Here is a 24,700-nt window from a genome sequence, read left to right as displayed (position 1 = left end):
CCTCCCTTCTTTCAGACGAGACGTTAAACCGAGGTCCCGTCTGCCCTCTCAGGTGGACGTAAAAAATCCCACGGCACTATTTTGAAGAAGAGCAGGGGAGTTCTCCCCGCTGTCCTGGCCAATATTTATCCCTGAACTGACATCACTAAAAACAGATTATCTGGTCGTTACCATATTGCTGTTTGTGGGAGCTTGCTGTGCACAAATTGGTTGCCGCGTTTCCCACATTACAACTGTGGCTACACTCCAAAAGTACCTCATTGGCTGAAAAGCATTTTGAGACATCAGGTGGTCTTGAAAGGCGCTATATAAATGCAAACCTTTCTTTCTTTTAAAACTCTGCCCTCTTCTTTAAGCCACTCCTTAAAACCTACCTCTTTGACTAAGCTTCTGTAGCTCAGTGTCAAATTTTGTTTGATAACGCGCCAGCGAAGGGTCTTGGGGTGTTTCACTACATTAACAGCGTTGTTGTTGCAAATCTCTCTCATTTAATCTTTTGATGTCCCCTCATTCTACAATCCCCTCCCAATCACTGGAAACAATCAGTTTTGATTCACTCTGCCATTGGAGACATCTCTCTCTATTCTAAAGAAAACGAGCCCCAGGTTCTGGATGGAGGTATGTCAGACGTGACCCAATCTGGGCTGAATCAACTGGCGAGTTTGGAGCCGATAAGAGCAGGGTGGGGAATGGCTATCAAAGGGCATAACGCCCACCCGTGTCCATTTCCACGTTTTATTGGTGCCTTCCTTGTGTGCGTGCACACAGTTCAGTTGGGCGTATTGTAACAGTTTCAATAAACGAGGCCTGTACTCCCCTGCAATATAGAAGGTTCAGGGGGCGATTTGGTTGAAGTTTGGGGGATTTTGAATGGAATGGATAGGGCAGACAGAAACTTTCTCCGCTGGAGGGGGGAGAGTCAAGGACAAGGGGACATCGCCTTAAAATCAGAGCCAGGCCGTTCAGGAGAGAAGTTAGGAAACACTTCTTCACACAAAGGGTGGTAGAAATGTGGAACTCTCTCCCACAGAAAGCAATAGATGCTGGGTCAATTCGTAATTTTAAATCTGAGATCGATAAGATTTTGGATGGCCATTAAGAGATATGGAGCGAAAGACTTAGATTTTATATAGCGCCTATCACGACCACCGGACATCTCAAAGCGCTTTACAGCCAATGAAGTACTTGGAGTGTAGTCACTGTTGTAATGTGGGAAAGGCGGCAGCCAACTTGCGCACAGCAAGCTCCCGCAAACAGCAATGTGAAAATGATCAGATAACCTGTTTTTTTGATTGAGGGATAAATATTGGCCAGGACACCAGGCATAACTCCCCTGTTCTTCTTCGAAATAGTGCCATGGGATGTTTTACAGGGCCTCGGTTTAATATCGCAGCCAGAAGACGGCACCTCCGACAGTGCAGCGCTCCCTCAGTACGGCACTGGAGTGTCAGCCTGGATTTTTGTGCTCAAGTTCCTGGAGTGGAACTCGAACTCACAACTCAGAGGCGAGTGCACTACCCACCGAGCCACAGCTGACACTGATACAGAAACTCACTGATCGGCGGAACAGGCTCGAGGGGCTGAATGGCCTACAGCTGTTCCTTTGTCCCTAATATTTCCATATTTTTCACTGTAGCTTTTTCACTCCCTGCAAGCACCCAGTAAAAAATGCCCGAACACTACAGGGGCAAAGCTATGTAGTCTGCAGAAAGTACCCAATTATGGTGAGAGGAAAGACGTACTACGACATCTTAAGGGGACAGGCCTTCATGCAAAAGTGTATATATCAATAATAACTGAAAATATATATATTTTTTTAGCCAAACTCTCAGCACAATGGAGTAACCGAGTCTTGGCTTCATTCGGGCAAGATCTCACGGGCGGCCACAAAATAACTAGCGGAGTGTCCCTTTAAAAATCCGAACGATGGATCCCCTCAGGTCGCGGTGTTTCAGAGGGATTTCAGCAGGAATCTATCTGGCCGGAAGGAAATCTCACCTTGCTGTGTACACACGGGGCCCACCAAAGAAAATAGTCTCCCCATGAGGGAATTTTAGAAAAATGCACCCATCGCACTGTTACTGAGGAGGGAGTTTTACACAATATATAAATATATATAGATAAATAAATAAAAATAGTCAGTGCATGCCTCAATAATCAAGGGCAAATGTTTTTTTCAATCAATAAATTAAAACTCCCCGCAAAAAAAACATTTAGAATCAATTACCTTAACATAGTTCATTAGTTTCAAACTTTTGTAACTTTTTTCCCTTAATTCACTCGAATATGTCCAACAAACCAGATATTCTCACCATTCAAATGCAAACATGTTCTCTCCCCTCCACACACACACACATTTTAACACGTTCCTGCTCAGGACGGAAAAGTATTGGGTTGTAATTTTTTTATTTTTAATAAACCGATTATTATGACTATAATCATCACCTTTCTGCGGAGCCGGAGCTGGCCGGTGATGATGGCCAGCGCGTACATCTTCAGGACGAGCAGGGTGCTGTAAAAAGTGAAACACGCGAAGACTGGGTTGTCCATGTCCTTGCTTGGGGCTGAGAAGCGGCGTGCGAGCTGGGGAGAAAGTGAGAGAGGGAGAAGTGGCCAGCGGCTGTACTCACTGGGTCACGCCCACTCTCTGACCCAGCCCAATCATCATCACCAAAGGCAGTCCCTCGGAATCGAGGAAGACTTGCTTTCACTCTGAGAATGAGTCCTTAGTTGGCTGAACAGTCCAATACAAGAACCACAGTCCCTGTCACAGGTGGGGCAGATAGTCGTTGAGGGAAGGGGAGGGTGGGACTGGTTTGCCGCACGCTCTTTCCGCTGCCTGCGCTTGATTTCTGCATTCTCTCGGCAATGAGACTCGAGGTGCTCAGTGCCCTCCTGGATGCACTTCCTCCACTTAGGGCGGTCTTTGGCCAGGGACTCTCAGGTGTCAGTGGGGATGTTGCACTTTATCAGGGAGGCTTTGAGGGTGTCCTTGTAACGATTCCTCTGCCCACCTTGGGCTCGTTTGCCGGGAAGGAGTTCCGAGTAGAGCGCTTGCTTTGGGACTCTCGTGTCTGACATGCGGACAATGTGGCCCTGCCCAGTGGAGCTGATCAAGTGTGGTCAGTGCTTCAATGCTGGGGACGCCGGGGCAGCAGCAGCAGGTCAGAGTGCAAAGGTAAGAGTTTGATAAGTGGGAGAGTTCGGGCAAGTGGGAGCGGGAGGTGTTGCTTTGTCTTGTTTTCCCCACCAGTGCTGACTCCCTGACCTGGGAGGAAAAGAAAATGAATTGTGACGTCACAGCCAAGAGGGTAAGTGATTGGCTGGTTGATTGGTTAGTAGCTTTTCTTTTTTCCTTATCTTGTCAGTAAGAAACCTTTGGCATTGTTGCCAAATTAGGTTATTTTAAGGGTTAAGTCATGGCAGGAGAGCCCAGACCCGTGTCATGCTCCTCCTGTTCCATGTGGGAAATCAGGGACGCTTCCAGTGTCCCTGACGACAATGTGTGCAGGAAGTGTATCCAGCTGCAGCTCCTGTTAGACTGCATGACGGCACTGGAGCTGCGGATGGATTCACTCTGGAGCGTGTGCGATGATGAGGATGTCGTGGATAGCACATTCAGTGAGTTGATCACACCGCAGGTAAAGGTTACAAAGGCAGATAGGGGATGGGTGACCAGCTGGCAGAGCAGGAGTAGGAAGGCAGTGCAGGAGTCCCCTGCGGTCATCTCCCTCCAAAACAGATATACCGCTTTGGATATTGTTGGGGGAGATGGCTCACCAGGGGAAGGCAACAGCAGCTAAGTTCATGGGTGGCTCCGCTGCACAGGAGGGCAGGAAAAAGAGTGGGAGAGCGATAGTGATAGGTATTGTGTTCCTAACACAGATGAGACCGCACACAGGGAGGTTAAAGTAACAGTGCCCTCAGTCTTTATTAAGACACTCCAGAGTGAGGAACAGGCCTCAGGGACCGGCTTATATACAGTGCTCCCAAGGGATACTGGGATCCCTTGAGACTTCAGGGGATGCATGCCCTGGTGGCGGAACATGGGAGTGCATGCTTTACAGATACACATCACTCCCCCTCAAAGTCAAAGTGAAAACTATTTACAAGGTGAGGCGGTCGGGAGCCTTTCTTTCCCTGGTGGACCGCCTCGGTACAAATGTCTGTTCTGGTGTGTTGGCTGTGCCCTCGCTGGGCTGGCGTGTTGTTGGCCCTGCAGGGCTGCTGGGTGAGCCAGGCCTTGCTGGGCTGTTGGGCATGATGGGTTCGATTTCCTGGTCCGGTGTGGTGTCCTTGATCCTTTGGGTGTGTGTTGTGGGCTCGAAAAAGGTGGTGTCTGCTGTGGGTTGTTCAGGGTAGTCTGTGAACCGCAGCCTCGCTTGGTCCAGGTGCTTTCTGCAAATTTGTCCATTGTCCAGTTTGACTACAAACAACCCTACTCACTTCTTTAGCTATCACCATGCTCGCGATCCACTTGGGACCATGTCAATAGTTTAGCACATACACAGGGTCTTTCAGATCAATTTCCCATGACACAGTGGCGCGACCATTGTTTACATTTTGTTGCTGCCGCCTGCTCTCTACCTGATCTTGCAGGTTGGGGTGAACCAGCGAGAGTCTGGTTTTAAGTGTCCTTTTCATGAGTAGCTCAGCAGGGGGCACCCCTGTGAGCGAGTGGGATCTCGTGCGGTAGCTGAGCAGTACTCGGGACAGGCGGGTTTGGAGTGAGCCTTCTGTGACTCGTTTAAGGCTCTGTTTGAAGTTTGTACTGCCCGCTCTGCCTGCCCATTGCAGGCTGGTTTAAACGGGGCCGAGGTGACATGTTTGATCCCATTGCGGGTCATGAATTCTTTAAATTCGGCACTGGTTGTCACTGACCAGTATGTCAGGCAGGCCGCGGGTGGCAAACATGGCCCTCAGGCTTTCAATGGTGGTGGTGGCGGTGCTTCTCGACATTATTTCACATTCAATCCATTTTGAAAAAGCATCCACCACCACCAGGAACATTTTACCGAGAAACGGGCCCGCATAGTCGACATGGATCCTCGACCATGGTCTGGAGGGCCTGGACTATAAACTTAGTGGTGCCTCTCTGGGCGCGTTGCTCAACTGAGCACACATGCTGCATTGCCGTACACAGGACTCTAAGTCAGAGTCGATACCGGGCTACCACACGTGGGATCTGGTTATCGCTTTCATCATTACTATATCCGGGTGTGTGCTGTGGAGATCTGAGATTAACGTCTCCCTGCCCCTTTTGGGTAGCACTACGCGGTTACCCCACAACAGGCAGTCTGCCTGAATGGACAGCTCGTCCTTTCGCCGCTGGAACGGCTTGATTAGCTCTTGCATTTCAACGGGGATGCTGGCTCAGCTCCCATGCAGGACACAGTTTTTTACTAGGGACAGCAGAGGATCTTGGCTGGTCCAAGTCCTAATCTGGCGGGCCGTGACATGTGATTTATCATTTTGAAATGCTTCCATGACCATCAACAAGTCTGCGGGCTGCGCCACCATCAACAAGTTTGCAGGCTGCGCCATTTCCACCCCTGTGGTGGGCAATGGTAGCCAACTGAGAGCATCCGCACAGTTCTCAGTGCCTGGCCTGTGGCAGATGGTATAGTTATACGCTGATAGCGTGAGTGCCCACTTTTGTATTCGGGCTGAGGCATTAGTATTTATCCCCTTGTTTTCAGCGAACAGGGATATGAGGGGCTTGTGATCGGTTTCCAGCTCAAATTTGAGACCAAACAGGTACTGATGCATTTTCTTTACCCCGAACACACATGCTAATGCCTCTTTCTCAATCATGTTGTAGGCCCATCTCGGCCTTAGACAAGCTCCTGGAAGCATAGGCGACAGGTTGCAACTTCCCTGCAATGTTAGCTTGTTGTAATACACATCCGACTTCGTACGACGACGCATCACATGCTAGCACAAGTCTTTTACACGGGTTATACAATACAAGCAGCTTGTTGAAGCATAAAATGTTTCTGGCTTTCTCAAAAGCAATTACTTGCTTTTTTCCCCATACCCAGTTCTTACCTTTACGCAATAACACATGTAGCGGCTCTAAGAGGGTGCTTAACCCCGGTAGGAAGTTACCAAAATAGTTGAGGAGTCCCAGGAACGACCGCAGCTCCGTGACGTTCTGTGGCCTGGGTGCATTCCTGATAGCCTCTGTGGGCTGAATGCCGTCCGTCGCGATCTTTCTCCCCAAAAACTCCACTTCTGATGCCATGAATACGCATTTCGACCTCTTCAGCCACAGCCCTACGCGATTCAGTCGCTGGAGGACCTCCTCCAGGTTTTGTAGGTGCTCGACGGTGTCCCGACCTGTGACCAATATGTCATCCTGAAAAACCACTGTGTGTGGTACTGACTTGAGTAGGCTCTCCGTGTTTCTCTGGAAGATCGCTGCAGCCGACCGAATTCCAAACGGGCATCTGTTGTAGATGAACAGTCCCTTGTGCGTGTTGATGCAGGTGAGGCCCTTTGAAGACTCCTCCAGCTCCTGCGTCATGTAGGCCGAAGTCAGGTCAAGCTTGGTGAATGTCTTGCCTCCTGCCAGCATCACAAATAGGTCATCTGCCTTAGGTAGCGGGTATTGATCCTGCAGCGAGAAACGATTAATAGTTACTTTATAATCGCCGCAAATCATGACCGTGCCATCACTTTTGAGTATTGGAACAATCGGGCTGGCCCACTCGCTGAATTCCACTGGGGAGATGATGCCCTCGCCTTGCAGCCTGTCCAGCTCAATTTCCACTCTCTCCCTCATCATGTGAGGTACCGCTCGTGCCTTGTGGTGAATGGGTCGTGCCTCTGGGATCAAGTGGATCCGCACCTTCGCCCCAGAAAAGTTTCCAATGCCTGGCTCAAAAAGGGAAGGAAATTTGGGTACATGAGGCCTCATCGTCATGTGATAGCGCTCGGATGTCATCCCAGTTCCAGCGGATTTTGCCCAGCCAGCTCCTTCCAAGCAGTGTGGGGCCATCGCCCGGGACAATCCAGAGTGACAGTTCGTGCACTGTGCCCTCGTAGGTGACCTTGACCATGGCGCTGCCCAGGACAGTGATAAGCTCTTTGGTGTACGTTCTCAGTTTTGTGTGGATGGGGCTCAGGGCTGGTCTGAGTGCCTTGTTGCACCACAGTCTCTCAAACATCTTTTTATTCATGATGGATTGGCTAGCGCCAGTGTCCAGTTCCATGGCTAGGGGTAAGCCATTCAATTTTACGTTTAGCATTATAGGTGGACATCTCGTCGAAAATGTGTGCACCCTGTGTACTTCAGCATCTGCCTCCTCTCTCTGAGGCTTGAAATTGCTTTGATCCACCATGGACCGATCTTCCTCTGCCACGTGGTGGTTAGCAGGTTTTGAAGAGCTTGTAGCTCGTCTGCAAGCTCTTTGGAGGTGCCCCATTGTTCCACAGCTCTCGCAAACATACCCTTTGAAGCGGCATGAATAGGCTGAATGGAAGCCTCCATAACGCCAACAAGCTGTGAATTGCCTTGCATTCATCCTTTGTTGCGGACTCTGAGTCATCTGGGTCACCTGAGGCCTGCTGGCAGTTGCAGACTCATGGTTTATGCTCTGTACATTTCTGCTCGCAAACACAGTTCCGGTTAATTTATGAACAATGCTAGCACTTGTGTGCTGAGAGATTTGTTTGGTGTTATCACCGGTGGACATAAACGCCTGAGTTATCACAATGGCCTTACTGAGGGTTGGTGTCTCTACAGTCAAAAGTTTTCGTAGGATGGTCTCGTGGCCAATGCCCATTACAAAAGGTCTCTGAGCATTTGTTCCAGGTAGCCATCAAACTCACATTGTCCTGCAAGTCGCCTTAGTTCGGCGACGTAACTCGCCACTTCCTGACCTTCAGATCGCTGGCACGTGTAGAACCGATAGCTCGCCATCGGGTTAAGATGCTCCCGAACCAGTGTACACAGCTCCTCATATGACTTATCTGTGGGTTTCACCGGAGCCAGAAGATTCTTCACGAGGCTGTAGGTCGGTGCTCCGCAGAATGTGAGGAAGACCGCTCTCCTTTTTGCAGCGCTTCCTCTCCATCCAGTTCGTTGACTACAAAGTACTGGTCTAGCCATTCGACATAGGCTTCCCAGTCCTCACCCTCTGCGAACCTCTCCAGGATGCCCACAGTTTGCTGCATCTTTGCGTTGGATTCGCATAATCGTAGCCAATTATTGTGTTCCTAACACAGCTGAGACTGCACACAGGGAGGTTAAAGTAACAGTGACCTCAGTCTTTATTAAGACACTCCAGAGTGAGGAACAGGCCTTAGGGGCCGGCTTATATACAGTGCTCCCAAGGGCTGCTGGGATCCCTTGGGACTTCAGGGGATGCACTCCCTGGTGGCGTAACATGGGAGTGCATGCTTTACAGATACACAACATCAGGGGATTCTATTGTAAGGGGGATAGATAGGCGTTTCTGCAATCGCAACCTAGATTCCAGGATGGTATGTTGCCTCCCTGTTGCAAGGGTCAAGGATGTCTCGGAGTGGCTGCAGGACATTCTGGAGGGGGAGGGGGAATGGCCAGTTGTCGTGGTGCATATAGGTACCAACGATATTGGTAAAAAGCGGGATGAGGTCCTACAAGCTGAATTTATGGAGCTAGAAGTAAAATTAAAAAGTAGGACCTCAGAGTTAGTAATCTCAGGATTGCTACCAGTGCCACGTGCTAGTCAGAGTAGAAATAGCAAGGTAGCTAAGATGAATACGTGGCTTGAGGAGTGGTGCAAGAGGGAGGGATTCACATTCCTGGGACATTGGAACCGGTTCTGGGGGAGGTGGGACTAGTACAAACCGGACGGTCTGCACCTGAGCAGGACTGGAACCAATGTGCTAGGGGGAGTGTTTGCTAGTGCTGTTGGGGAGGGGTTAAACTAATATGGCAGGAGGATGGGAACCTATGCAGGGAGACAGAGGGAAATAAAATGGGGGCAGAAGCAAAAGATAGAAAGGAGAATAGTAAAAGTGGAGGGCAGAGTTCCCAAAGCAAAAATCAAAAAGGGCCACATTACAGCAACATTCTAAAGGGACAAAGATTGTTAAAAAGACAAGCCTGAAGGCTCTGTGCCACCATGCGAGGAGTATTCGTAATAAGGCGGATGAATTAACTGTGCAGGCAGCTGTTCACGATTATGCTATAATTGGGATTACGGAGACATGACTCCAGGGTGACCAAGGCTGGGAACTCAACATCCAGAGGTATTCAACATTCAGGAAGGATAGACAAAAAGGAAAAGGAGGTGGGGTAACGTTGCTGGTTAAAGAGGAAATTAATGCAATCGTAAGGAAGGACAATAGCTTGGATGATGTGGAATGGGTAGAGCTGCGGAATATCAAAGGGCAGAAAACGCTAGTGGGAATTGTGTACAGACCACCAAACAGTAGTAGTGAGGTTGGGGATGGCATCAAACAAGAAATTAGGGATGCGTGCAATAAAGGTACAGCAGATATCATGGGCGACTTTAATCTACATATAGATTGGGCTAACCAAGCTGGTAGCAATGCGGTGGAGGAGGATTTCCTGGAGTGTATTAGGGATGGCTTTCTAGACCAATATGTCGAGGAACCAACTAGAGAGCTGGCCATCCTAGACTGGGTGCTGTGTAATGAGAGAGGACTAATTAGCAATCTCATTGTGCGAGGCCCCTTGGGGAAGAGTGACCATAATATGGTAGAATTCTTTATTAAGATGGAGAGTGATGGTGTTAATTCAGAGACTAGGGTCCTGAACTTAAGGAAAGGTAACTTCGATGGTATGAGACGTGAATTGGCTAGGATAGACAGGCAAATGATACTTAAAGGGTTGACGGTGGATAGGCAATGGCAGACATTAATAGATTACATGGATGAGCTTTAACAATTGTACATCCCTGTCTGGAGTAAAAATAAAAAGGGGAAGGTAGCTCAACTGTGGCTAACAAGGGAAATTAGGAATAGTGTTAAATCCAAGGAAGAGGCATATAAATTGGCCAGAAAAAGCAGCAAACCTGAGGACTGGGAGAAATTCAGAATTCAGCAGAGGAGGACAAAGGGTCTAATTAGGAGGGGGAAAATAAAGTAGGGAACATAAAAACTGACTGCAAAAGCTTCTATAGATATGTGAAGAGAAAAAGAGTAGTGAAGACCAACGTAGGTCCTTTGCAGTCAGAATCAGGTGAATTTATAATGAGGAACAAAAAAATGGCAGACCAATTGAACAAATACTTTGGGTCTGTCTTCACTAAGGGAGACACAAATAACCTTCCGGAAATACTCGGGGTTCGAGGGTGGAAATCCTTATTCGTCAGGAAATTGTGTTAGGGAAATTGATGTGATTGAAGGCCGAGAAATCCCCAGGGCCTGATAGGCTGCATCCCAGAGTAATTAAGGAAGTGGCCCTAGAAATAGTAGATGTATTGGTGATCATTTTCCAACATTCTATTGACTCTGGATCAGTTCCTATGGACTGGAGTTAATGTTACACCACTTTTTAAAAAAGGAGGGAGAGAGAAAACAGGGAATTATAGACCATTTAGCCTGACATCGGTGGTGGGGAAAATGTTGGAATCAATTATTAAAGGTGAAATAGCAGCGCATTTGGAAAGCAGTGACTGGATCAGTCCAAGTCAGCATGGATTTATGAAAGGGAAATCATGCTTGACAAATCTTCTAGAATTTTTTGAGGATGTAACTAGTAGAGTGGACAAGGGAGAACCAGTGGATGTGGTGTATTTGGACTTTCAAAAGACTTTTGACAAGGTCTCCCACAAGAGATTAGTGTGCAAAATTAAAGCACATGGTAGTGGGGGTAATGTATTGACGTGGATAGAGAACTGGTTGGCAGACAGGAAGCAGAGAGTCAGAATAAATGGGTCCTTTTCAGAGTGGCAGGCGGTGACCAGTGGGGTGCTGCAGGGCTCAGTGCTGGGACCCCAGTTGTTTACAATATACATCAATGATTTAGATGAAGGAATTGAGTGTAATATCTCCAAGTTTGCAGATGACACTAAGCTGGGTGGCGGTGTGAGCTGTGAGGAGGACGCTAAGAGGCTGCAGGGTGACTTGGACAGGTTAGGTGAGTGGGCAAATGCATGGCAGATGCAGTATAATGTAGATAAATGTGAGGTTATCCACTTTGGTGGCAAAAACAGAAAGACAGAAAATTATCTGAATGGTGACAGATTAGGAAAAGGGGAGGTGCAACGAGACCTGGGTGTCGTGGTACATCAGTCATTGAAGGTTGGCATGCAGGTACAACAGGCGGTGAAGAAGGCAAATGGCATGTTGGCCTTCATAGCTAGAGGATTTGAGTATAGGAGCAGGGAGGTAACTGAACCACCATTAAATGCTCCCACTTTGTGCCAGGAGAAGCTGAAAATGGGGTAGACCTCTACCAAATTCCACAAAGCAGAATAATGATGTCTAGTTGGATGCGTTCATGTTGAGCCTCCACCTCCAGCAACCAGCCCCGCAAATTGCACCGCCATGGAAGAATATGCAAAATTCACCAACCCATGTGAAGAGTTACGCACATCGTCACAACAGAATCATAACTGGACTTCCAAGGGCTAGACTTTCTACTTTGCTGGCTATCGCCCCAAAAATAGGCGAATGTCCCAGCCTTGGCAATGTGTCAACCTTCATGATCGCTGAAACATCGACCATTTTTTGGATCGCAACTTTCGGCTCAGCGATAGCCCAGCCATGTGGAAGGCAAAGCTTCCCTAGCAACGGCCTTCTGCGCATGCGTTTGTTTTTGGTGGACAGGTTTTCCCGTGTTCCGGGAGGTCAGGGGTCATCCACAGATGCGGAAGAAGGCCATTCGGCCAGTCAAGCCCGTGCCGACTCTCAGCTAGTCCCACTCCCCACACCCTCTCCCCGTAGCCCTGCAATGTAACAGCCAATGAAGTACTTTTTGAAGTGTAGCCACTGTTGTAATGTAGGAAATGTAGCAGCCAGTTTTTACACAGCCAGCTCCGACAAACAGCAATGTGATAATGACCAGATAGTTTGTTTATTTTGATTGAGGGATAACTATTGGTCCCAGGACACCAGGGATAACTCCCCCCTGCTCTTCGAAATATGTGCCATGGAATCTTGTACGTCCACCTGAGAGAGCAGACACAGCACTGCACTGGAGTCTCAGGCTCGATTTTATTTTATGTTCAAGTCCCTTAAGCGGGACTTGAACCCAGAAGCTTCTAACTCCGAGGCAAGAGTGCTATCCACTGAGCCACAGCTGAATACGTCTGTGCAAATCATCCCCACTCTCTTATCTCGCTTCACTCAAGACGACAGCTGTTCCTGATACACCCCTGTGCAACACCACGAGAGAAAAGCTGACATAAATTCAAGTTTTTTTTTCATCTCTTTCAGATGCAGGTAGAATACCAGGATAGTTTGATGGGAGACGACGTTCCAGCATTAGATTCCCACTGTGTCTGACTTGCATAAGAATATACATAAGAGATAGAAGCAGGAGTAGGCCATTGACCTCTCGAGCCTGTTCCACCATTTAATAAGATCATGGCTGATCTAATGTTGAGCTCAGCTCCACTTCCCTGCCCGCTCCCCATAACCTTTCACTCCTTTATCGTTCAAAAATCTCCGTCTTATATGGGCGGCCCCTTATTCTTAAACTATGGCCCCTAGTTCTAGATTCCCCCACAAGTGGAAACATCCTCTCTGTATCTACCTTGTCGAGCCCCCTCAGTATCTTATATGTTTAAATAAGATCACCTCTAATTGTTCTAAACTCCAATGAGTTTAGGCCCAACCTGCTCAACCTTTTCATCATAAGTCAACCCCTTGCCAATCTTAGCCACAAAACCTGTTTGCTAAGCACATACCCTGTATCAATAAAACTATCTGGGCTCAGTAGCTGTGGACTTTGGTCAGCTAGCTCACCCCAAATCCCATCCCCATGATGAGACTGATCGTGCAGTATGTAACACTACTACAACATTTCAACATGTACAAAACTCCCAACAGACTCAGTGTTTCCACTCCTACAAGTGCCGTGTTAGCAAAATTGGGGATTAATTGACAATGATGGCAACAGTTGCAACAACATTTATATAGCACCTTTAAAACAACCCAAGGCGCTTCACAGGAGTGTAATCAGCTATAAATTTGACACCGCGCCACATAAGGAGATATTAGGATAGGTGACCAAAAGCTTGGTCAAAGAGGTAGGTTTTAAGGAGCATCTTAAAGATGGAGAGAGAGTTAGAGAGGCGGAGAAGTTTAGGCAGGGAGTTCCAGAGCTTGGGGCCTAGGCAGCTGAAGGCACGGCCACCAATGGTTGAGCGATTATTATCAGGATGCTCAAGAGGGCAGAATTAGAGGAGCGCAGAGATTGTGGGGCTGGAGGAGGTTATAGAGATAGGGAGGGGCGAGGCCATGGAGGGATTTGAAAGCAAGGATGAGAATTTAAAATTGTCGCTAAGAGAGTGATACACGTGTTTTAGAACCATACAGTTTTTACTTTAGTGACCTAAGATACATGGACATTTTATACATCACAATAAAAAAATTTAAAGAGGTCACGTTAGTGTCAGTCAGTGGCTCAGTGGGTAGCACTTTTGCCTCTGAGTCAGAAGGTTGTGGGTTCCAGCCCACACCAGGGACTTAAGCACAAAAATCCAAGCTGACGCTTCAGTGCAGTGCTGAGGGAGCGCTGCACTGTCGGAGGTGTTGTCTTTCAGATGAGATATTAAACTGAGACCCCATCTGCCCTCTCAGGTGGATGTAAAAATCCCTTGGTGATATTTCGAAGCAGAGCAGGGGAGTTATCCCCGGTGTCCTGGGCCAATATTTATCCCTCAACCAACATAACTCAAATCAGGTTATCTGGTCATTGTCACATTGCTGTTTGTTGAAGCTTGCTGTGTTCAAATTGGCTGCCACGTTTCCTACATTACAACAGTGACTACACTTGAAAAAGTACTTCATTAGCTATAAAGTGCTTTGGTAAGTCCGGTGGTCGTGAAAGGTGCCATGTAAATGCAAGTCTTATTTTTATGGGTAGTTCTGGCAAAAGTGCCTGACTGGTGTTAAACCTTCAGCTATGAGCTGCTGCACATAAGTCACCACAATGTCCTAAATATTTACATTAAACTGTGGAAAGGGACCGATCCATTGTCCCTCAGTGGTTAAATCACAGCTGCTTGGTGAAAGCATCTGATATCGGAGTTGCAAAGGGAAACAAAATACAGAGCTGGTATGTTTATCGCTCTGTCTTCGCCAGAATTCAAAAGCAAAAGTTGGCCAGAGAGTGAAGTGGTGCAGAGTGTTGGGATCATCTTCCGTCGACACAATTCCCACACTCCTCTGGCTTCTTGCTCTCGTGGATGGGCTGAAGGTATGCAATGTCTCTCCTTCAGCCCATCCGATGCAGGGGGGACAAATCATACGAGGTTCCATGGGTGTAATTATTTGCTTCATGGGTTCTTTGCTTAAGGATTCATAGCAACACATTGGTTTATTAGAAAAAGGTTTAACAATCACACTACACATTACCAGTTCATCCACCAGGCTCACAAACATCTGCCTCACTGTGGATTCCCCACCCCGCGATCCCTACTGGCTGGGGTTTTATTGAGTCTTGTGAACATCACGTGACTGGCTAAGCCACTCCCAACTCAACAGCTCTACAAATATTTTGTTGCAACATTATGACAATCAACAGCTCTACAACTATTTTTGTTGTATATGTAAAACAAATGTAAATCAAATGCCCATTATTAAAGGGGCACTAAAATCGATAATTTAAACAAATTAAACTTTAAACTTTAAATGGTCAAATTAAAATTTGGTTGCCGGGGGTGATGATACACTCCAGTCCCTTCGGCGTCCACCTCTCGCGGAAGGCTGGGAGCGAACCGGTGGACACCACGTGCTCCATCTCCAGGGACACCCTGGCTTGGATGTAACCGCGCAAGAGAGGCAGGCAGTTGGGCTGAACGACCCCCTCGACCACCCGCTGCCTGGACCGGCTGATGGCACCCTTGGCTGTGCCCAGGAGCAGTCCTACAAGGAGGCCCTTGGACCTGCCCGCTCCCCTCCGCACAGGGTGCCCAAAGATCAGGAGTGTGGGACTGAAGTGCAACCAGAATTTGAGGAGCAGCCCCTTTAAATAATGGAATAGGGCTGCAACCTCGCACATTCCATAAAAACATGGAACACGGACTCCTCCAGACCGCAGAAATTGCAGGCGGCCTGGGAGCCCGTGAACCGGCTGAAAAATGTATTGCTCGGGAGTGCTCCGTGCACCACCCTCCAGGCCAAGTCCCCAATAAATAGTGGGAGGACTCCTGCGCAGAGTGCACTCCATCGGGGACCCCCTCTTCCGGGCAAGATGGTGCGCCATGGCATGTCCGGATGGCAAACGAGGATGACAATGTGGAGAGTGTGCAGGAGCAGCCCGTACAGGAATCCCCTCCACGCGGAACTGAAAGACACGGAGGGGATTTCCCCGAGGAGGCCCAAGTTGTTGAGGTTCAGGTTCCGATGCTTGGCGCCGATGAGGAATTCTGTCCAGACGGGGGTCAGTTCGGACGGGATGGCCCCACGTGCTTGAGCCTCCTCGACACACCTAACGGAGTCAGGGCCCAGAGCTGTTATTAGCGACTCGATGGCATCGGACGTGCGGCGGATGTCGGCCCAGTTTAGGCGCCATGCCATCTCCTCTGGCGCCATCCAGCCCGCTCCTCCGCCATCGAGCAGGTCCCTGACCCTGGTCACCTCGCCAGCCACAGCCCTCTCATCCGCCTGCCACCTAAAACCTCGGTCGTGGAGGTACGGATTCCCGAGCAGCGGCTCCTGCAGGACAGCCGCCACTCCAGACGGTGGAGACCTGCGCTTGGTGGAGACTCTGTTCCAGACCCTGATGAGTTCCTGGTAAAAGACAGGCAGCCCCCACATGGCGGTCCTGACACCCCCCAGGCTCGACAGCTCTACAAACCCGTGAGCATGCTCACAGGTGCATACATTACAATGGGGGGGGTCTCTGCTGACTGACCAACCGCAGCATTGGCTGGGACCTGGAGTGGGGGTGCAGGCTGACTATCCCCCACTCCCGTCCTCCTCCCCCAGCCACCTTCTCAGACACAGTATGTGCATTGTGTGTGTGTGGGAGAGCAAGGCTTAATACAATGGCGGGGTGGGGTGGGGGTGGGGAAAAGGGGAAAAGAGGAACAAAAGCAGAAGATGGTGGAAACACTCAGCAGTTCAGGCAGCATCTGCGCGCACAGCAAACTAGTTCAGGGTTCAGAGTGCCGACCCTGGGTGGGACCTCCCCTTTTATACCTGGAACCCAGGTGAGAAGTGTCTCCCGCAAGCTCATCCCTGTGGTCAGGGTGTGCATTGCAAAGGTACAGGTACAGTGTGCATGAGTTACAGTTACATAACTATTGTCATTGCAAGATGGTGAAATACATGACATAGGGCACCTCCGACCGGGGATTGTCCATACTGTGTCAGTTGTGGCTCAGTGGGTAGCACTTTCGCCTCTGAGTCAGAAGGTTGTGGATTCAAATCCCACTTGAGCACAAAAATCTAGGCTGACACTCCAGTGCAGTGCTGAGGGAGCGCTGCACTGTCGGAGGTGCTATCTTTGGGATGAGACGTTAAACCGAGGCCCCGTCTGCCCTTTCAAGTGGACATAAAAGATCCCATGGCACTACTTTGAAGAGCAGGGGAATTATCCCCGGTGCCCTATGTCATGTATTTCACCATCTTGCAATGACAATAGTTATGTAACTGTAACTCATGCACACTGTACCTGTACCTTTGAAATGCACACCCTGACCACAGGGGGGTGAGCTTGCGGGAGACACTTCTCACCTGGGTTTCCAGGTATAAAAGGGGAGGTCCCACCCAGGGTCAGCACTCCTTGGTCCTGGGAATAAAGTGAAGGTCACAGAGTGACCGTGTCTGATATATCTATGCCTCGTGTGAGTTTCTAACAAGGTGCAGAGACACTACATCTGGCGACGAGAAACGGGAATCACCGAACCACGAGGATGGCCACCGGTGGCAAAGAGGAATGCTACTGTGTGGGTGAGGACTGGGACGAATTTGTGGAAAGACTCCAGCAGAGCTTTGTCACAAAGGACTGGCTGGAAGAGGCAGCGGCTGACAAGCGGAGGGCGCATCTACTGACCAGCTGTGGTCCACAGACGTATGCGCTGATGAAAGACCTGCTCGCACCCCAAAAGCCAGTGGACAAGTCCTTCAAAGAGCTCAGCCAGCTGATCAGTGAGCATCTCAAGCCGGCAAAGTAGCATACACATGGCCCGGCACTGGTTCTACTCTCACCGGCGTCGGGAGGGACAAAACATCTCGGACTTTGTGGCGGAACTGTGGCGTTTGGCCAGTCTCAGTAAGTTCTCCGATGCCTGCTGGGGGGGAGATGTTAGGGGACTTTTTCATCGAGGGCATTAATCATGCCGGCATTTTCAGGAAGCTCATAAAGACTAAGGATTTGACTTTAGAAGGGGCAGCGTTGATAGCTCAGACCTTTGTGGCAGGGGAAGAGGAGACCAAGCTAATTTACGCACACAGCCCTGGTTTTAACATTGCGATGAACCAGGGAGTTAATGTTGTAAAAGTGATACAGAACCCCGCAGGCAGGCAAGGGCAATTCGACACCGCCCAGGCAGCAACAAGACCCTGGGTAAGCTCCAAGGTGGGCTCACAACAGGGACAATGGAAAGAGGATTGGCAATTCACGCCATCACGAGGAACAATGCATCCCGTGATGGGACCATTAACACCCTCTATCAGAGTGCTTAGAAACAGCCAAACGGGTCATCAGAGAGGAATGCCTGGGAATAGTCCTTTTGTTAACAGCACTCTCAGCTCATGCTGGAGGTGCGGGGGTAGACACACTGCCAATAGCTGCAGGTTCCAGCTTTATACCTGTAGGATTTGTAATGTCAGTGGACACTTGGCCAGGATGTGCAAAAAGGCAGTAGCGAGGCTAGTCTGCGAGACAGAGGAACCAGACGAGGGGTCTGTAATGCAGGATGAGGCCTGGGGAACAACCATGGATGCTGAAGTTCAGAGAGTTCATGTGGCTGACGTCCACAGTTCATACACTAAAACGCCACCTATGATGATGAAAGTCTTACTGAATGGCATCCCGGTGCACATGGAACTGGATACGGGAGTTAGCCAGTCACTCATGAGCGCCCAACAGTTTGAGAGACTATGGCCACACAGAGCTAGCAGGCCCAAATTGGAACGCATTGAGACGCAGCTACGGACGTACACCAAAGAGATCATCTCAGTGCTGGGCAGTGCAAACTTGGTGGTAACGTACAATGGATTACAGAACCGGCTGCCACTCTGGATTGTTCCGGGAAATGGCCCCGCACTTTTGGGGAGGAGTTGGCTAGCTGAGATGAATTGGAAATGGGGGAATGTGCACGCCATTTCATCTGTGGAGCGAAGTTCATGCTCACAGGTATTGCAAAAATTCGAGTCACGCTTTCAGCCTGGTGTTGGAATGTTCAAGGGCACTAAAGTAGTAATACGCATCACTCCGGACGCCAGACCAGTGCACCACAAAGCCAGAATGGTGCCGTACGTGATGCGTGAGAAAATTGAAAGTGAACTGGACAGGCTGCTCAGAGAGGGCATAATTTCGGCCGTTGAATTCAGCGACTGGGCAAGTCCCATCGTTCCCGTCCTCAAAGCAGATGGCTCGGTTAGGATTTGTGGCAACTACAAAGCCACCATCAATCGAGTGTCGCTGCAAGACCAATGCCCGCTTCCGAGAGTGGAGGAGCTCTTTGCCACACTGGCAGGAGGTTAGCTGTTCACGAAGCTGGACCTCACTTTGGCCTACATGACTCAGGAACTGGCGGAAGATTCCAAGCTTCTGACCACCATCACGACGCACAAAGGATTATTTGTCTACAACAGGTGCCCGTTTGGCATTCGTTCGGCAGTGGCTATCTTTCAGCGAAACATGGAAAGCTTGCTCAAGTCCATCTCTGAAACGGTCGTATTCCAAGACGACATCCTTATAACGGGTCGTGACACCGAAGAACACCTCCACAACCTGGAGGAGGTGCTACGCCGAGTGGATCGGATAGGCTTGCGGCTGAAAAAGGCCAAGTGTGTGTTTTTGGCCCCAGAGGTCGAGTTCCTGGGCAGGAGGGTTGCCGCACATGGGATCCGGCCCACTGAATCAAAAACTGAGGCGATTCGCCGGGCGCCCAGGCCCGGCAACACGTCGGAGTTGCGACCATTCCTGGGACTCTTGAACTATTTTGGGAACTTTCTGTCGAACTTAAGCACATTGTTGGAACCGTTACACATGCTCCTCCGTAAAGGTTGTGAATGGTTTTGGGGGGATTGTCAAGAATGGACTTTCAATAAGGCGAGGAACCTGCTGTGTTCCAACAAACTGTTGACCTTGTTTGACCCCTGTAAAAAAAATGGTTTTAACATGCGATGCGTTATCCTACGGGGTTGGGTGTGTGTTGCAGCAGGGTAATTATGACGGCCGACTCCAACGCTCTCCCAGGCAGAGCGTGGATACGCATGGTCGAGAAGGAGGCACTCACGTGTGTGTACGGTGTGAAAAAGATGCATTAAAGAAAACAGAGACGCTACACCCTGGCCAATATTTATCCTTCAGTCAACATCACAAAAAAAACTGATTATTTGGTCATTATCACATTGCTGTGTGTGGGAGTTTGCTGTGCACACATTGGCTGCCGCATCTCCCACATTACAACAGTGACTACACTCCAAAAGTACTTCATTGTCTGTAAGGCGCTTTGAGACGTCCGGTGGTCGTGAAAGATGCAATATAAATGCGAGTCTTTCTTTTTACACAACCACCTCCGCCCTCCAACCCCCCCGCCTCCCACCCCCGAGACGTGAACTGGTTTGCTCTCTCGACAGATGTTGCCTGACCTGCTGAGTGTTTCTGCCAGTTTCTGCTGGTTTTAGGTTTCCAGTTTATTTTTGGGAAAGGAGCATTGGTTTCCTCGTGATCAGGTATAGAGCCAGGTGTAAGATACCTTATTCTTCTACACATATATAGATATATATATATAAAAAGCGCATCAGGACTTGGTTTAATCTCATATGATTAAAGCTTTTGTTTTCTTTTCACTTGTCATCATCATCAAAGGCAGTCCCTCAAAATGGAGGAAGACTTGCTTCCACTCTAAAAGTGAGTTCTCAGGTGACTGAACAGTCCAATACGGGAATTACAGTCTCTGTCCCAGGTGGGACAGACAGTGGTTGAAGGAAAGGGTGGGTGGGGAGTCTGGTTTGCCGCACGCTCCTTCCGCTGCCTGCACTTGTCGGCCGCATGCTCTCGGCGCCGAAATTCGAAGTGCTCAGCGCCCTCCCGAGTGCACTGCCTCCACTTAGGGCGGTCTTTGGCCAGAGACTCCCAGGTGTCGGTGGGGATGTTGCATTTTATCAAGGATGCCCTTGAAACGTTTCCTCTGCCCACCTGGGGCTCGCTTGACGTGTAGGAGTGCTGAGTAGCTTGCTTTGGGAGTCTTGTGTCAGGTATGCGAACAATGTGGCCCGCCCAACGGAGCTGGTTGAGTGTGGTCAGTGCTTCGACGCTGGGGATGTTGGCCTGATCGAGGACGCTAACTGTTACGCTCATAATACAGGATACAACTGAGTACTGTATGCAATGAGTAAGTGTGACCTTAGTTCTTTTAATTAAACTCCAGAGTGCTGGTACAGTGTGCGAGGCCTGCTTATATACAGTGCTCCCAAGGGATGCTGGGATCCCTTGGGACTCCAACAGGTAGGCCCTCTGGTGGTGGTGTGATGCAGTTTGCCAGGGGTTACATAAGAATATAAGAACATAAGAATTAGGAACAGGAGTAGGCCATCTAGCCCCTCGAGCCTGCTCCGCCATTCAACAAGATCATGGCTGATCTGGCCGTGGACTCAGCTCCACTTACCTGCCCGCTCCCCGTAACCCTTAATTCTCTTATTGGTTAAAAATCTATCTATCTGTGATTTGAATACATTCAATGAGCTAGCCTTAACTGCTTCCTTGGGCAGAGAATTCCACAGATTCACAACCCTCTGGGAGAAGAAATTCCTTCTCAACTCAGTTTTAAATTGGCTCCCCCGTATTTTGAGGCTGTGCCCCCTAGTTCTAGTCCCCCCCGATCAGTGGAAACAACCTCTCTGTCTCGATCTTGCCTATCCCTTTCATTATTTTAAATGTTTCTATAAGATCACCCCTCATCCTTCTGAATGCCAACGAGTAAAGACCCAGTCTACTCAATCTATCATCATAAGGTAACCCCCTCATCTCCGGAATCAGCCTAGTGAATCGTCTCTGTACCCCCTCCAAAGCTAGTATATCCTTCCTTAAGTAAGGTGACCAAAACTGCATGCAGTACTCCAGGTGCGGCCTCACCAATACCCTGTATAGTTGCAGCAGGACCTCCCTGCTTTTGTACTCCATCCCTCTCGCAATGAAGGCCAACATTCCATTCACCTTCCTGATTACCTGCTGCACCTGCAAACTAACTTTTTGGGATTCATGCACAAGGACCCCAGGTCCCTCTGCATCGCAGCATGTTGTAATTTTTCCCCTTTCAAATAATATTCCCTTTTACTGTTTTTTTTTCCAAGGTGGATGACCTCACATTTTCCGACATTGTATTCCATCTGCCAAACCTTAGCCCATTCGCTTAACTTATCTAAATCTCTTTGCAGCCTCTCTGTGTCCTCTACACAACCCGCTTTCCCACTAATTTTTGTGTCATCTGCAAATTTTGTTGCACGACACTCTGTCCCCTCTTCCAGGTCATCTATGTATATTGTAAACAGTTGTGGTCCCAGCACCGATCCCTGTGGTACACCACTAACCACCGATTTCCAACCCAAAAAGGACCCATTTATCCCGACTCTCTGCTTTCTGTTAGCCAGCCAATTCTCGATCCATGCTAATACATTTCCTCTGACTCCGCATACCTTTATCTTCTGCAGTAACCTTTTGTGTGGCACCTTATCGAATGCCTTTTAGAAATCTAAATACACCACATCCATCGGTACACCTCTATCCACCATGCTCGTTATATCCTCAAAGAATTTCAGTAAATTAGTTAAACATGATTTCCCCTTCATGAATCCATGTTGCCTCTGCTTGATTGCACTATTTCTATCTAGATGTCCCGCTATTTCTTCCTTAATGATAGCTTCAAGCATTTTCCCCACTACAGATGTTAAACTAACCGGCCTATAGTTACCTGCCTTTTGTCTGCCCCCTTTTTTAAACAGAGGCGTTACATTAGCTGCTTTCCAATCCGATGGTACCTCCCCAGATTCCAGAGAATTTTGGTAGATTATAACGAATGCATCTGCTATAACTTCCGCCATCTCTTTTAATACCCTGGGGTGCATTTCATCAGGACCAGAGGACTTGTCTACCTTGAGTCCCATTAGCCTGTCCAACACTACCCTCCTAGTGATAATGATTATCTCAAGGTCCTCCCTTCCCACATTCCCGTGACCAGCAATTTTTGGCATGGTTTTTGTGTCTTCCACTGTGAAGACCGAAGCAAAATAATTATTTAAGGTCTCAGCCATTTCCACATTTCCCATTATTAAATCCCCCTTCTCATCTTCTAAGGGACAAACATTTACTTTTGTCACTCTTTTCCGTTTTATATATCGGTAAAAGCTTTTACTATCTGTTTTTATGTTTTGCGCAAGTTTACTTTCGTAATCTATCTTTCCTTTCTTTATTGCTTTCTTAGTCATTCTTTGTTGTCATTTAAAATTTTCCTAATCATCTAGTTTTCCACTAACCTTGGCCACCTTATACGCATTGGTTTTTAATTTGATACTCTCCTTTATTTCCTTGGTTATCCCCGGCTGGTTATCCCTTCTCTTTCCGCCCTTCTTTTTCACTGGAATATATTTTTGTTGAGCACTATGAAAGAGCTCCTTAAAGGTCCTCCACTGTTCCTCAATTGTGCCACCATTTAGTCTGTGTTCCCAGTCTACTTTCGCCAACTCTGCCCTCATCCCACTATAGTCCCCTTTGTTTAAGCATAGTACGCTCGTTTGAGACACTACTTTCTCACCCTCAATCTGTATTACAAATTCAACCATACTGTGATCACTCATTCCGAGAGGATCTTTTACTAGGAGATCATTTATTATTCCTGTCTCATTACACAGGACCAGGTCTAAGATAGCTTGCTCCCTTGTAGGTTTTATAACATACTGTTCTGAGAAACAATCCCGTATGCATTCTATTAATTCCTCTTCAAGGCTACCCCGTGTGATTTGATTTGACCAATCGATATGTAGGTTAAAATCCCCCATGATTACTGCCGTTCCTTTTTCACATGCCTCCATTTTTCCCTTGATTATTGTCCGCCCCACCATGAAGTTATTATTTGGGGGCCTATAAACTACACCCACCAGTGACTTTTTCCCCTTACTATCTCTAATCTCCACCCACAATGATTCAACATTTTGTTCATTAGAGCCAATATTGTCTCTCACAACTGCCCTGATATCATCCTTTATTAACAGAGCTACCCCACATCCTTTCCCTTCTTGTCTATCTTTCTGAATTGTCAGATACCCCTGCATGTTTAATTCCCAGTCTTGGCCACCCTGCAACCACGTTTCTGTAATGGCCACCAAATCATACTCATTTGTAATGATTTGTGCCGTCAACTCATTTACTTTATTTCGAATGCTGCGTGCGTTTAGGTAGAGTGTTTAATACTAGTTTTTAAACCATGATTTTTAGTTTTGACCCCTCCTGCAGCCCCTTTATATTCATACATATTGTCCCTTCCTATCACCTTGTGGTTTACACTTACCCCAGTGCTACTCTGCTCTGTTGCCTCCTGCCTCTTGCATTCTTTCTTGGGGTTCTGTTCATCTGAGCTCTCACCCACTCTATCTGGCTCAGAGCCCTCTCCTGGGTTCCGAATACTCCTCGCATTGAGGCACAGAGCTTTCAGGCTTGCCTTTTTATTATACTTTGACCCTTTAGAATTTTGCTGTACAGTGGCCCTTTTTGTTTTTTGCCTTGGGTTTCTCTGCCTTCCACTTTTACTCATCTCCCTTCTGTCTTTGGCTTCTGTCTCCATTTTGTTTCCCTCTGTCTCCCTGCATTGGTTCCCATCCCCCTGCCATACTAGTTTAACTCCTCCCCAACAGCACTAGCAAACACTCCCCCTAGGACATTGGTTCCGGTTCTGCCTAGGTGCAGACCATCTGGTTTGTACTGGTCCCACCTCCCCCAGAACCGGTTCCAATGCCCCAGGAATTTGAATCCCTCCCTGCTGCACCACTGCTCAAGCCATGTATTCATCTGAGCTATCCTGCGATTCCTATTCTGACTAGCTCGTGGCACTGGTAGCAATCCCGAGTTTACTAGTTTTGAGGTCCTACTTTTTAATTTAGCTCCTAGCTGCTTAAATTCATCTCGTAGGACCTCATCCCTTGTTTTACCTATATCGTTGGTACCAATGTGCACCACGACAACTGGCTGTTCACCCTCCCTTTTCAGAATGTCCTGCACTCGCTCCGAGACATCCTTGACCCTTGCAGCAGGGAGGCAACATACCATCCTGGAGTCTCGGTTGCGGCCGCAGAAACGCCTATCTATTCCCCTTACAATTGAATCCCCTATCACTATCGCTCTCCC

At 48.4% G+C, this 24,700-nt stretch overlaps 1 protein-coding gene across 1 annotated transcript in view; it reads right to left on the bottom strand.

The window, feature by feature from the left end:
- ptges (prostaglandin E synthase) overlaps window positions 1-2,576 on the bottom strand; it is a 28,555-nt gene extending 25,979 nt beyond the window's left edge. Inside the window, exon 1 of the mRNA XM_070863355.1 lies at window positions 2,446-2,576. Coding sequence (XP_070719456.1) covers window positions 2,446-2,550 — 105 coding nt within the window. The 5' untranslated portion in view covers window positions 2,551-2,576. The remainder of the gene's footprint in view (window positions 1-2,445) is intronic.
- Window positions 2,577-24,700: the final 22,124 nt, after the last annotated feature.

This window comes from Pristiophorus japonicus, chromosome 20 (genome assembly GCF_044704955.1).
Source record: "Pristiophorus japonicus isolate sPriJap1 chromosome 20, sPriJap1.hap1, whole genome shotgun sequence".
NCBI classification, from domain to species: domain Eukaryota; kingdom Metazoa; phylum Chordata; class Chondrichthyes; family Pristiophoridae; genus Pristiophorus; species Pristiophorus japonicus.
The sequence above is the reverse complement of the archived record's forward strand: the minus strand, read 5'-3'. Positions and strand labels throughout refer to the sequence as shown.